Source organism: Larus michahellis, chromosome 2 (genome assembly GCF_964199755.1).
Source record: "Larus michahellis chromosome 2, bLarMic1.1, whole genome shotgun sequence".
Lineage (NCBI taxonomy): Eukaryota > Metazoa > Chordata > Aves > Charadriiformes > Laridae > Larus > Larus michahellis.
The window spans coordinates 4,709,597-4,722,073 of NC_133897.1; the positions used below are offsets into that span (position 1 = coordinate 4,709,597).

Genomic DNA, 12,477 nt, shown 5'->3' on the forward strand with positions numbered 1-12,477 from the left:
CCTGGGCTCTGAGTTCCAAATATACTACATGTAGATGAAGGTAAAAGGAGGTGAGGTCACCATGCAGCAATGAAACAAGCCTTGTCTTTTGAAATAGAGGTTGTCGTTTTCATTTTGGGATGTTAATTGTCCTGTAGTACCAGCACTCCACAACAAAAAGTCAATAATCAAACAGTGCTTAGATACAGTAAATAGTCACAAAAGCTGCAATGCAGAAACTTTTTGTACATTTACAAAAGCAAAATAAGAAAATTTGACAAGAAATACATAATGGACATGGTAGAAAAAATGGCTCAAGGAGCACTGCACGCTTGTTTTTCTTTTAATTATGTATTGGTTTTAATAACATAGCCTTTCTAGCTCCAAAATATATTTCACAGTGAAAAATCAAACAAAGCACTGTTACACTCAATTGATATTTACACACTTAGAAGCAAACCACCTGTTGGTTTCTTCCATCCTGAAACAAATAGAAATGACAGCCACTGTGAATGGTGGCCATGCATGTCCAGCATCTTCAGTTTACATTCAACATAAAGATTTTTTGAGAGTTAATTTGTGCGATGGCATCAGAGTCTGATTTAGATAACTATATACACCTGAAGTATGATCTTTCCAGTAACACTGAGGAAGTTTGAGAGACTTAGGAAAGCCACATTTGGAAGTGCCTCAACACCGCCAATAAAAGAATCATAATAGAAGGGGGTTGCCTGTATAATATATCATATATTAAATATTTCAAGACATACCATCTCCTCTAGGAAATTCAGTGCTGGTGAAAGGTACCGAAAACTTCAATTTATCCACTGAACAAGAAACACAGGGACTGCAACTGCAGAAATTTCCCCTCCACTGCCCTCCAACTTGTCTTGCTGTTGAGCATTGGCTCTAGGAATTTAAGGGGCAAGTCCAAGTTTTCAGTCCTTGGCCTCTCTTGCTGAGATTGCCGAAAAATAATAGTAATAGTAATGTGCTGAGGCCAAATCCCAAGCCAAAGTGAAATGGCTTTGTTCTAACGACAACAACAGTTTTCTGTACTGATTTTAATTTAGCTGAGGACCTGGGCTCCGGTATGCATGACTGGAGGGTGGTTTTGGTGATGTGGACACTTGCCCACGAGGCACTGGACTGAGATCCACCAACTCACATTGCAGAGCACTGTAGGACAGCCAGGAAAACAACAGAATTCAAAAGTAACCTCAAAAACAACACCAAAAAAGAAAAGAATTAAAAAAATATCTAAACACTTTCTTGGTCTGGACTGAAACATGGCAAAAATTCTCCAACTAGAAGCAGTTATTCAACGCCTTTTTCTCAGAAGTTCTGATTTATTAGTGCTTGAAAATTGGCTACCAGCCATTCATGCAAAATATACTGTTCGATTTTTTTTAAATAATATACTTACAGTATTGTCAATGTAATACCTTGTGAAAATACAAACCTAAAAGTTTTCTGTTCAGCTAACATTAGATAGTCTTATTTAAAAAATGTCTAAATCTGCATTTACCTGATAGATCTGGCTTTCCCCATCTCCCATGTCTTTCTGGACTGTGAAGTACATGGCTTCTCAGGAAACTTTATAAAATAGCTTTAGCAGCATCTAATGAGAAAGGAAGCTCCAATCTATCAGTTAAAAATACTTCAGTGACTTTTGCAGAGAGTCTGGTATAGGGGGACTAATTCTGCTCTCAGAGCAGCAAACCAGTGCCGAAGACTTGAAAAAAAAAAAGGTGTCTGGATGCTTTGACTTGCACTTAAAATACTGGAGTACAGTGAAAGTAATTTAAAACTTTTTGCTGGTCCTCAGTGCGAGAGTAGATTTCACCTGAAAGGGGTATAAGCTTTTCATAAGAGCATGGTCCTCTGCAAATATGAAGTCAACCTCAACATTTCTGTCTGCTTCAAATTATTTTTACATTCATTTACAGTGCTACAACTGAGAGCAGATTATGTCCCATAAAGCACTATATAAGTGTTAAGTATCATAATTAATATCTCTGACACAACTTTCTGAGACCTTTTTTTCTCCTTTTAAAAATAAGGAAAATAGCATTATTTTTAAAAAACCTATGCTTAAAATGACATTAAAACTTTTTTTTTTTACCTAAACTAACAAAAACCAGAGAAATTAAAAGCTCACACTCTGCTGACACTAAAATTCTGAGTCTTTAATTTTATGGTTTTTTAGTTCATGATCATGATCATGATCATGTCAACTAACACCAGGGAACAAGCCTGAATTTTGAATTTCCTGGTTGCTATTAGTTTCAGTTCAAAATTTCACATTTAAAACGTCATTTTCATTTTTTAATATATGCATACACATACACACACACATATATATATATATTTTTTATATATATATATATAAGTTCATAAATCCAAAATGAAGCGAGAGCTAGGATGGTCCTCATAGCCTTTATGCATTGTATAAAGACTTTCAAGAATTGACATTATCAACATTTAATTGAAGTAGATATGTACCAGTCGTGACTTTAACTACAAGGCAAAGGTTGAAAGAACATTTTGTTCTTCTCAAAGAAAAGGAGTAAGACCATTGGTGGTTAAACAAACAGAATATCCAAAGAGAGATAAAACTGCCAGGTGTGGGGAGTCATCCAAAGTCTTTATCTTTTCCTTCTGTACCATTCTATTGTTCAGTTTAGTTGCTCACCAAATGCAGATGACTTTTACCTTCCCAGATGACCATGCCAGATCCCTCTTGTGGCTCTTGCTCTGGCAGGGAAGAGTCAACACACAGAAGTCAGCCGGGTTGCAAAGACACCACACTCTGTGTAACAGCACTACCCAGAACCATGCCATGTTTGGACATGGATGCAGAGGGTTCGAGGCTGTCTGGAGGGAAAGGCCATCCTGGAATTGACTTTTGCTCTTAAGGTGGGAGGGAGGGGACAGTTATTTTTATTATTCAAAGAATCCAGTCAATCAGTCTACCAATCAATGAGTCAATGCCAAAAATATAGATATATCTCAACTGTATGTCCCTTTTAGAAAATTCACAGCTTAGCTAGAACATAAAGCATTCCCAGAAGTGTCCCTGTGTACAGAAAAAAACAGCCAATCCTGTCTCTTTTGCCTGGAGTCCCCCCACTGACTGATGGTAGTTATGCAGCTTCACGTTGGCACAGCAGTTTCTGTAAGTCCACTGGGTACATCTGACTAAATTCAGCCATGAACTTAGTTTTATGGAGTTCTTCCTGAACCGGCTGGTTTGATTAACCCAAGCATATTAGATCCATCTCAAGACTCAAAAGAGAAACACTGCAGAAATTCACATGCCAAAAGACAGGGACAGGCTAAGATGTTTGACTAGGAAAAAAAAAAAAAGGCAAATACAAACCAAAATGAAAACCAATTTGAAAAATAACAATGAACATGTCCATTCACAGATTAGTATCAGTTTGGCAACCAAAGATCACAACTGCACAGCAATCACTTATTACTTTTGACTGACAACAGATTACTTGCAGATGCTCTGAAATGTAAATCATTGTGTGTGTGGGCTTGGCCTGTTGCTTATTTTTTAAACAGTTTTCCATTAATGGCCTTGAGTACATTTGGGTATTTACAGTGATTGTTAAAAAGACATATATACACATTTCCTTTGCTTTTTCATCTCTACAAATGGAAAGGAAAGGAAAGGAAAGGAAAGGAAAGGAAAGGAAAGGAAAGGAAAGGAAAGGAAAGGAAAGGAAAGGAAAGGAAAGGAAAGGAAAGGAAAGGAAAGGAAAGGAAAGGAAAGGAAAGGAAAGGAAAGGAAAGGAAAGGAAAGGAAAGGAAAGGAAAGGAAAGGAAAGGAAAGGAAAGGAAAGGAAAGGAAAGGAAAGGAAAGGAAAGGAAAGGAAAGGAAAGGAAAGGAAAGGAAAGGAAAGGAAAGGAAAGGGAAAGGGAAAGGAAAAGGGAAAGGGACCTACACCACCACCAAAATTATGATTTATTTTTCTTTTTAATGGGATGGTTTTTGGTTTTGTTGTTGATTGATTTGTTTTCCTTAGCTGCTCATGTCGCTAGGTTCTCCGCATTTATGCTGGACATCCGAATCTGAGAGCTGCTCTTGCTCAGAATGGAGAGTTGCGTCCCCCCGTTCACTCCGCTGCTCGCTAGAGAAGGATGACGATGTTTGAAATCCACAGCAAAATACCGGTTGACTTTCCAGCTCCTCCATTTTCTCTTTATTTCTGATTGCACCTTTAGGGAGAAACTTCAAAAGGTCATTTTTTATGTACTTAGCCGCTCGAGGACATGCTGACAAATTATTAAGTTTAGAAAAAGACCCCACAATTTGACAGAAATTTTTTAAAGAATATGATCAAACTCCTCACATAAACACAATCTGAAGTGACTTCTTCATGTCTGAAAGAGGTCCAGGCATGTAGTGGGAGCAACAGCCAGGGTTCTGTGTCTCTGACTTCAGATAATTTATGATCAGCCCAGAGGCGCATAGAAGACCTGTTCAACATTAACTCCAACACGGTTCTTTAGTTAGCTTCTTGGAAAAATAACCCATTTTCATCATTGGGCAGTACCAAATATGTAACAATGAGACGAAGAAAACTGCAACTAAAAGCTACCAGACCGTAATGAAATAGCCTGTCCACAACAGCAGCTTGTCTCTCACCTGCCGTTAATGGATGCATGTCTACTGAAAATTTTGCCTCTTTCTTTCAGATGATCTCAAAGCAGATGACAACTCTTGGATTAATATATATGTATGACACCCTCCGTTCCCTTGAGATTTTTTCATGGATAACCACAGTAAATCAGCAACGGTAAAACAATCCATGGTCAGAAGTCCAATTAGAAAATAAGCAAATAATTCTATAGCTTTTCTACTTTTCATTCATCACTGATTTCTTAGCAATCTTGCTAGTTGTATGCACATGTGTGTACATAAGACAGTAAGGATTTAAAATAAGAAAGATCATACTAGCTCAGACAAACATTTACTTGGTCTATTACTCATTCCCGACAGCAGCCTGTAGCTTATTTCTGAATGAAATAGCATAACAACAAGGAAATCTGTAGAGATATTTTCCCAATATACTTTTCTGTTCTCCAATAGTAACCACTATTTTTGGTTAAAATAAGGATAGATATAGATTAGGTAGAGTATGGAGGTATATTACATCTGTAAGAAAATAGTGTTCGCATCTGTAACAATGTAATATACCAAAGGTGAACCCTTTCTTACCCTAAGTAGTTTACCTGAGGCATAAGACATTCTTTAGTGCCTTGAGAGGGTAAAATGGCTTTAATTAATCTGTTTGTGTTAATTTGGGTAATAACCACCCCTTCCCTCTCTCCAAGGGGGTACAGGAAGTCTGACACACCCTGCACGTTACCTTGGAAGGTGTGTATCTCCAGATTAGTTTTAGACACGACCTTCTGGTTATTCTTTTAGCACTCATGGAAGATAATAGATGAAACAACAGTTGTAGGTGGGAGAGGTGGAAGTCCAGTAATGCCAGCTGGTGAAATACGGATGTAGCCACTAATTCCAGCAAGGCATGATCCAGAATTCACCTTCTGGATCTGTATCACAAACTACATGGGACTGAGCTATGAATAATCCTTTAACGTTTCCCTATGAGTTGTTTAATACTCACCTTGACTAAGCTCTTAAGCAAAGGTGACCTATAAGATTGTTTCATGAACTTTAAGAGATTGTTATGGTTATCTGAGAAGGAATCACTTGAATCAAGGAGTTAGAGACCTTTTGTACTAGACCAGCTATTGCATGCTGTATGTGAACAAGCATAGAACAGCTACTGCGTTAAAGATGATAGAAATAAATGGTCTGAGCCTCCTTGAAAAGAAGAAAAGAAGGTGATTTTTGGAGAAGTCTTCTCCTTTTGGACTGCACAACAGATGTATATCAGAGGAGGAGAGAATGGATGAACTGTAGATTCTGTGGGAAACATCCATGGAGAGCAAAAAAGCAAAAAAGCAAAAAAGCTTGTGAGTTCTTCTGGGAAGAATGCCCAGGAACAGCCTCCTGAAGAACAAGAACAGTCCATCCCCTAGAAAGGGAAAGGAAGAAGGCAGAACAAGAGACCAGCTGTCTTAACAATGAGCTTTTGCTTAAAAGAAAAAAAAAAAAAAAAAAAGCAGCATACTGGATAAGGAAAGGCAGCCAAATACCCATCAAGGACTGCAAGAATTGCTAGGGCATTCAGAGATGCAGTCAGGAAGGCTAAGGACGAGGTAGAACTGAAAATGGCAAAAAAAATCAGGAACAAGAAGAAAAGGTTCTTCAGGTATTTGAGTAGTAAGCAGAAGCATAGGGAAGACACAGGCCAATTGCTAAACAGCACTTTCCCCGCTAAACAGGGAAACTGATCACTAATAATGCTGACAAGGTAGAGGTTCTTAATACCTTCTTTGCTTTAGTCTTTACAGCTGGACCCCAGGTCAAAGGATTGAGTAGTTACAACATATGTGCCAACTCCTCAGTAATGGAGGAAGGTCTGGTCTACAGCCTCTTGCAGGGGCTCAACCCACATAAATCTATGGGACCAGATGGAATCCACCCCAAGCCACCAGAGAAGTGTCTGACATTTTTTCAAGGCCACTGTCTATACTATTTGTGGAGACGAGGGGATATCCTTGATGACTAGAAGAGGGCAAATGTCATACCCATCTACAAGATGGGTAGATTTTATTATTCTGTTCTGTTCTGTTCTGTTCTATTCTATTCTATTCTATTCAGTACCCAGGAAACTGTAGGGCCACTAGTCTTCAGTCCTTGGGAAAATAATGGAATGAGACCTCCTAGAAACTATCAGAAACCAAATGAAGCAGGTGACTGGGAAAAGCCATCAAGGATTTACCAAAGGCAAATCATGCCATCCTCTACAACAACATAACATTATCGGTCGACATGGGGAGAGCAGTGGATATTGTTTAAATGGATTTCAGCAAAGCATTTCACACTGTTTCCTACATCTGTCTCTTAGGCAAACTGGAAAGGTATAGACTGGGTAGGTGGTCTTCAAGATGCGTAGGAAATTGCCTAACTGAGGCCACACTCAGAGGGTTAGTGAACAATGTTTTTTACTCAGGCTGGATGCCTATCACTAGTGGGGTCCTCCAGGTATTGATACCGGGCCCCACACTGTTCAACATTTTCATAAATGATCTGGATGATGGGATTGAAAGTACCCTCACAAAGTTTGCTGATGACACCAATCTGGGTGGTGAGGTGAACATGTCAGGAGGGAGAACCACCTTACAGACAGAACTGAACAGGCTGTAAGAGTGGGCTAGCAAATACTGCATGAAGCGCAACAAAGGCAAGTGCAAAGTTCTGCACCTGGGATGACATAAACAAAGAGCCCAATAAAGTCGCTACCCCTGTTAGGGAGAATTAATCTGAGCCATCATCTCTGGCAAGGCCAAAGTTATAGTTTAATAAAGACATCACACATCCTCTTTCTTTTGCTGAGACATTGTGAGATTCATCCTAAGGTATTAGCGAGTATGGGAGATGATGAGTTACAGTGAAGGATTAGAATAGCAGTTACTCCTACAAGGAAATGGGATGGGGATGGTGGGTGGGGGAGGTTAAATATTAAAAGTCTTACCTCCCCATTCAAGAAACAATAGAGAACAGCAACAACAAAACCCTAGGCAAATGGAAGAGAAAAAAAGTAATGTAATTCAAGTCTTTCAGTAAATGCTAGAAAATAGCTGGAGTTAAAACAAACAAACAAACAAAACCAAAATCCTAGTATACAAAACATATACATAAATGAATTAACACACAGTCTGAGAACTGTGCATGCAAAGTGGTTATAATGAATAGAGATTTCTTTTTAACAAAAGCAGAATTCACTGTATAATCACCTGGAAAGATCCCAGTCCCAATTCAAACACTAGTCTCTCCCGCTTACTGACATTTTCAGGAGAAAAAGCAAACACCGTGTAGTGAATTCCAAACAAGGGGATAAGCAGTAGCGTAGAGCGAGCCAGTCTCCTGTTATAATAGAGTGAAAGAGCTTTAATGCAGCCTTGTAATAAACAACTTGTGCTTTAATTAAAGAAGAAAATGCAGAAAATATTTTGTTGCCTGCCTTTGGGAAATACATACACTTTATAATTATACAAACAAATATACAACATTCCCATTTGCTCCCAAACAGTGATTTCACACGTACTGTAGTTTGCTCCCACTTCTTCACACTGCTACAATAATAGCACATTAGTAATGCTTAATTCTCTGTACTGTTATTTTGATTTGCATTATTATAAGCAGGGATTTTTTCTACTGTGCCAAACATGAGGAGGGTAATCTTGCTAAGGGATTCAGACTGCTACCATAACACAATAATAAACCTCTCACCCAATTACTTAATCCCAGAGGAGTGTTTGAAATAATTTTTGGGTGTGTGTGTGTGTGTTTCAATTTATTTCTGCCTAGCAGAAAAAACCCAAACAGCAATACAAATAAAGCTTAAACCCCCTTGTATGTTCTTATATCTATTACTGTTCCTCAAGGTCTTGATTTTGGTCTCATTTACACTATTGGAAACCTAAGTGTAATTCCATTGTGTAACTAATTTCCATTGCATCCAAAATAACTCAGTAAGTATAAACAAAAGGACTGGAAATGAATGTGTGTACTTGTAAGCACTTAACTGAGTATGGATGAAATTACCCGAAAGCAGGGGTCCAGCCTTATGCATCAGTTTTGGTCAGCGTCATTTGCTGATTGATCAGCAAAAAAGACCCAAAAGAAAGCAAATGTTGATCTGAAAATAAGGCAAGTGCTTTATTATAAACAAAGTGTCTTACAGTAACATCCAGGACATTTTCAAAGGGGAAAAAGTATGATTAATTTCTTTCAAGTAAGTTAGGGATGTAGATGGAGGACAAAGGAAGCTAAAAGGCCATAAAGATTTTTGGAAGAGCTGCATTAATTCTCAAATTCAAATGTTCACTTTGCTTATATCTATATGGCATATTGCAGAGATGTTTGAATTTGCTAATACACGCTCAACAATATCCACAAAAAGATATGTTTATCTTACTGAAAGTGAAGACTTACTACGTCTCCAAGAACTCTGTGAACATATGCTGTTATATCTAATACTAAACTGGAAACGGAACATCAGTTCCTTGCTGGTATCCCTCAGTCATACTTTGTGCACTAATGGTGATAAATACATCACAACCCTTGCCTTGAGACTGTATTAAATACACACGATTCTTTAGTCCAATGCACACCAAATCTCAAGTTTTGGTGAAAAATCCCGCAAACCAGAGAACATAGTTCTTGTGAATTATAAAGTTAGACATTGACCAAAAGTTTTTTAACAAGAGAGGAGCGCTCTTGGAGCAGGTTGATGAAGAGCACACAGAGTTTCCAACTTTGGTGATCTCTAGGAAAAGTAAGCTATTACAGGAGTGACCCAGTGTCATTGACTAAAAGACCTTGAAAGGTCCTTTCTAGGTCTTTTTCTCTATGGATATGTAATCAGACTAATGAAAAGGAATAGAAACATTGTGGAGAAAGTTGTCAAATAATATTATCTCCATAAACAAAAAAGGATGTAAAGAACATAAGCATCTTAAACTACCCATGGAATTAAAAAAAAATCAAATGAAGGTAGTATCATGTCTCCAAATCTGTTACCCTTTATATTCAGAACTAATGGTGACAAAAACAAAAAGGATAAATGTTATTTTGATTTAAAAGTCAGAATAGAATTATCTATTATGTTGTATTAATATGTTTTTTCTCACTGCAGTAATAGATTAATTTTGGACATGCAGAGGAAGACTTTTCCTATTTTCCGCTTTCTGGCATTAATATCTGATTAATCATACAATTAGTTTGTAGGATCTTGAAATATAATGTCATCACCAACTTATCTGAGATAATGTCTTCAACATTGTCATAAAAGTCAGTAAGAAAGTACATGAAATGTAAGAAGTAACATACTGAAATTTATACATGATTAAGATCTATAAAGAGGAAAAGATTTTTAATAAGAAAAACTTGAGAGATACTAATGGCTGTGTGGATGATGATGAATTGCATTTTTTCAAGAGCATTAGGAAGAAAGAAGACTTAAAGCAGTACCTGTGAGACATGTAAGTTTATGTGCAAAGGTGAAATGAAGATGTTAAAGAATGCAGCAAAAATCTCAGGAGTGTAACAGCCAAAGATATTCATCCTCTTTTCTGTCCACACCCTTTCAGACAAGCAAAAAACCCGAGGAACGGATCCAGAAGTTTTGAGGACAATAATCACTCAGTTGGGCCTAAACTGGCTGTTTAGAAGAGATAACGTCTCCAAAGGGTCTAGAAAAAGGATCTTTACATTCCAACAGGTAGAGGAATGTCTTAAGGTTACTTTTTTTAAAAAAAAAAAGCGAGCTGTATTTCAATTTTTGTTGAGGCTGACATTCTATTTTTCATCTATTTTCTTTAGAAACAGTTTAAACATAACATTTTCTCCAATAGCATGGCTATGAATGTGGCCTTTCTATAAAACGTTAGTACGAAGACGCAGACAATGGTGTCCTCTGTTTTTCCTTACTTCTCAATTGAACTATGTAAAGACATCTTTATAGCAAAAGGAATAGAAAGTAGAAAAGTTGTTCAACTTTGACCAGTCTCTGAAGGAACCATGTCTGTATTTTTCAATTGCGTATCCACACTTACTAAGGACACTGCTGAAATGTATATTGATATTACAAAGGACATAACTGGGCATTAATTGGAAATGAAAATATACATCACATTGCATTGTTGAGTAGAATTTCCAGTGATTTCTACTGAGTCTTACAGTGTGTTCCTATTCCTCATTTCAAAACAGGTTTCTAGTGGAAATATCAATGCTGTGATCTAAACAAACACAGTAACTGCACATCAGATGAAAAAAAAATATATATTTTGAGCAACTGTGCAATAGGGAATAAGGCCCAATGGGTTCTAAATGGTCTCAATAGGTCCTTCCAGTTTCTGTGAATGGGATGTAACCAAGATATGTCTCTAGACTCAGAACCTGCAGATACAACTGCAAGGACTGCTAAACTGCTTATCTGGATGATGCTATGTGGAATGAATCAAGGAAACCATCAGAAAACATAAGTCCTCTACAGCAAGTGACCTGAAGCTCCAGAATAAATTGTATAAAGAAATTTGTGGTTGCCAATCTCTTTTCTGTCTCTGAGGCAGTGGTGAAAACCGTAGCTTAGAGCTTAATTCCCCATCAATTCCAGATATCTCCATTCACTGAAGATGTGTCTTGTGTCATTTCTGCTGGGACTGTAGCACTTTTGTTGGACTAATTGCAAAGTCGTGTAGCTCAAGAAAACCATTGTAACTTACACAAGATTTGACAGACAACACTGTGTGCTATTAAGGTAAGGACAAAATGTGGAATAACTTTTCCTTCGGCAAAGAGTTTGCTGCCTTGGTCTTAGAGGTTCTCACCACCCGACTTTTTTGAGGCAAAATATGGCAGACTGTCAAAAGAAGAAAAAGATCTTCAACGATAGCCTTTGAAGGAAGACTATGTAGTTGTTGTTTTGCTATTTAGGCCTGCTTCTGCAAACTAAGACAATTGTTCTGTTTAAAGGCTGAGTCTTAAGTGAAATTAATTTGATGAAATATAAACTTTTACAGTGAATACATCAAGGTCTGTGGTAGTCATGTATAACAACGCTCATCTCACCAAGGTTTGGACATACATACTGTAAATATTTATAATGAAATAACTAACAGAACATCTCTAAAGCCAATGGAGAGAAAAATGCACTTTTAAGGCACAGTTCTTGCCTGCTACAGATGCCTTTTAAAGAGGAGGTGACTCCTGTTGTAAACCCCATAGGTATGTACTGAATGCATCTGTTGATGCATATAGTGAACAGCTTAAGGTTATGAGATAACTGCAATGATGACATCTATTTTTAGTTAAATTAATTCCACACCTACATTCCTCTTATTGTCAATAAAGAGGAACAGGCATTTACGCTCAAGGATGCATCATCTATCCCTAAGGAAGGCCTTATCACACCCTAAGTCTCACCATTGAGTACAAAGGGAATATGGACTGAGTTTATCATACAAATTACTGCACTGTTGCCTTGTAAATTTTAGATTAGAGGAATCCCACCTCTTTGGCCACAACTCAGTCATGAATATGTAGAAAAAATAATCATGACAATATTTCAAATAGAAGGGTGAAAAGCAAACCATGAGGATACAGGTTGTCATTAGTAATGAAACGCTTAATATAGCTCATGTTTAATAAACCAAAGTATTTGTTTTATCAAAAGGATGCTAAACATAGTTAACATCCGACTTTCAGGAACCTCAGTAATCTCCCTGACAGATATATGTCTTTTGCAAAAGTCTAGGATCACTTTCGAAGACCTGAATACCTAAATACAAGAATTGATTATAGCATTTTAATTTTCCCATGAATAAATGACATCGTCAGACTGA

At 37.5% G+C, this 12,477-nt stretch overlaps 1 protein-coding gene across 16 annotated transcripts in view; it reads right to left on the bottom strand.

Moving 5' to 3' along the window:
• Nucleotides 1-2,900: 2,900 nt before the first annotated feature.
• Nucleotides 2,901-12,477, bottom strand: part of ADCYAP1R1 (ADCYAP receptor type I) — a 143,240-nt gene continuing 133,663 nt past the window's right edge. For 9 of the 16 annotated variants that reach the window (XM_074573983.1, XM_074573981.1, XM_074573987.1 and 6 more), the window contains 3 exons: nt 7,867-7,996; nt 7,605-7,646; nt 3,875-4,222 (listed from right to left, as the gene is read on the bottom strand). In XM_074573983.1, the coding sequence (XP_074430084.1) occupies nt 4,013-4,222; nt 7,605-7,646; nt 7,867-7,996 (382 nt within the window). In that variant the 3' untranslated portion in view covers nt 3,875-4,012. Of the gene's footprint in view, nt 4,223-7,604; nt 7,647-7,866; nt 7,997-12,477 lie in introns of all 16 variants that reach the window. The other 7 variants (XM_074573990.1, XM_074573992.1, XM_074573991.1 and 4 more) reach the window with 3 other exon arrangements.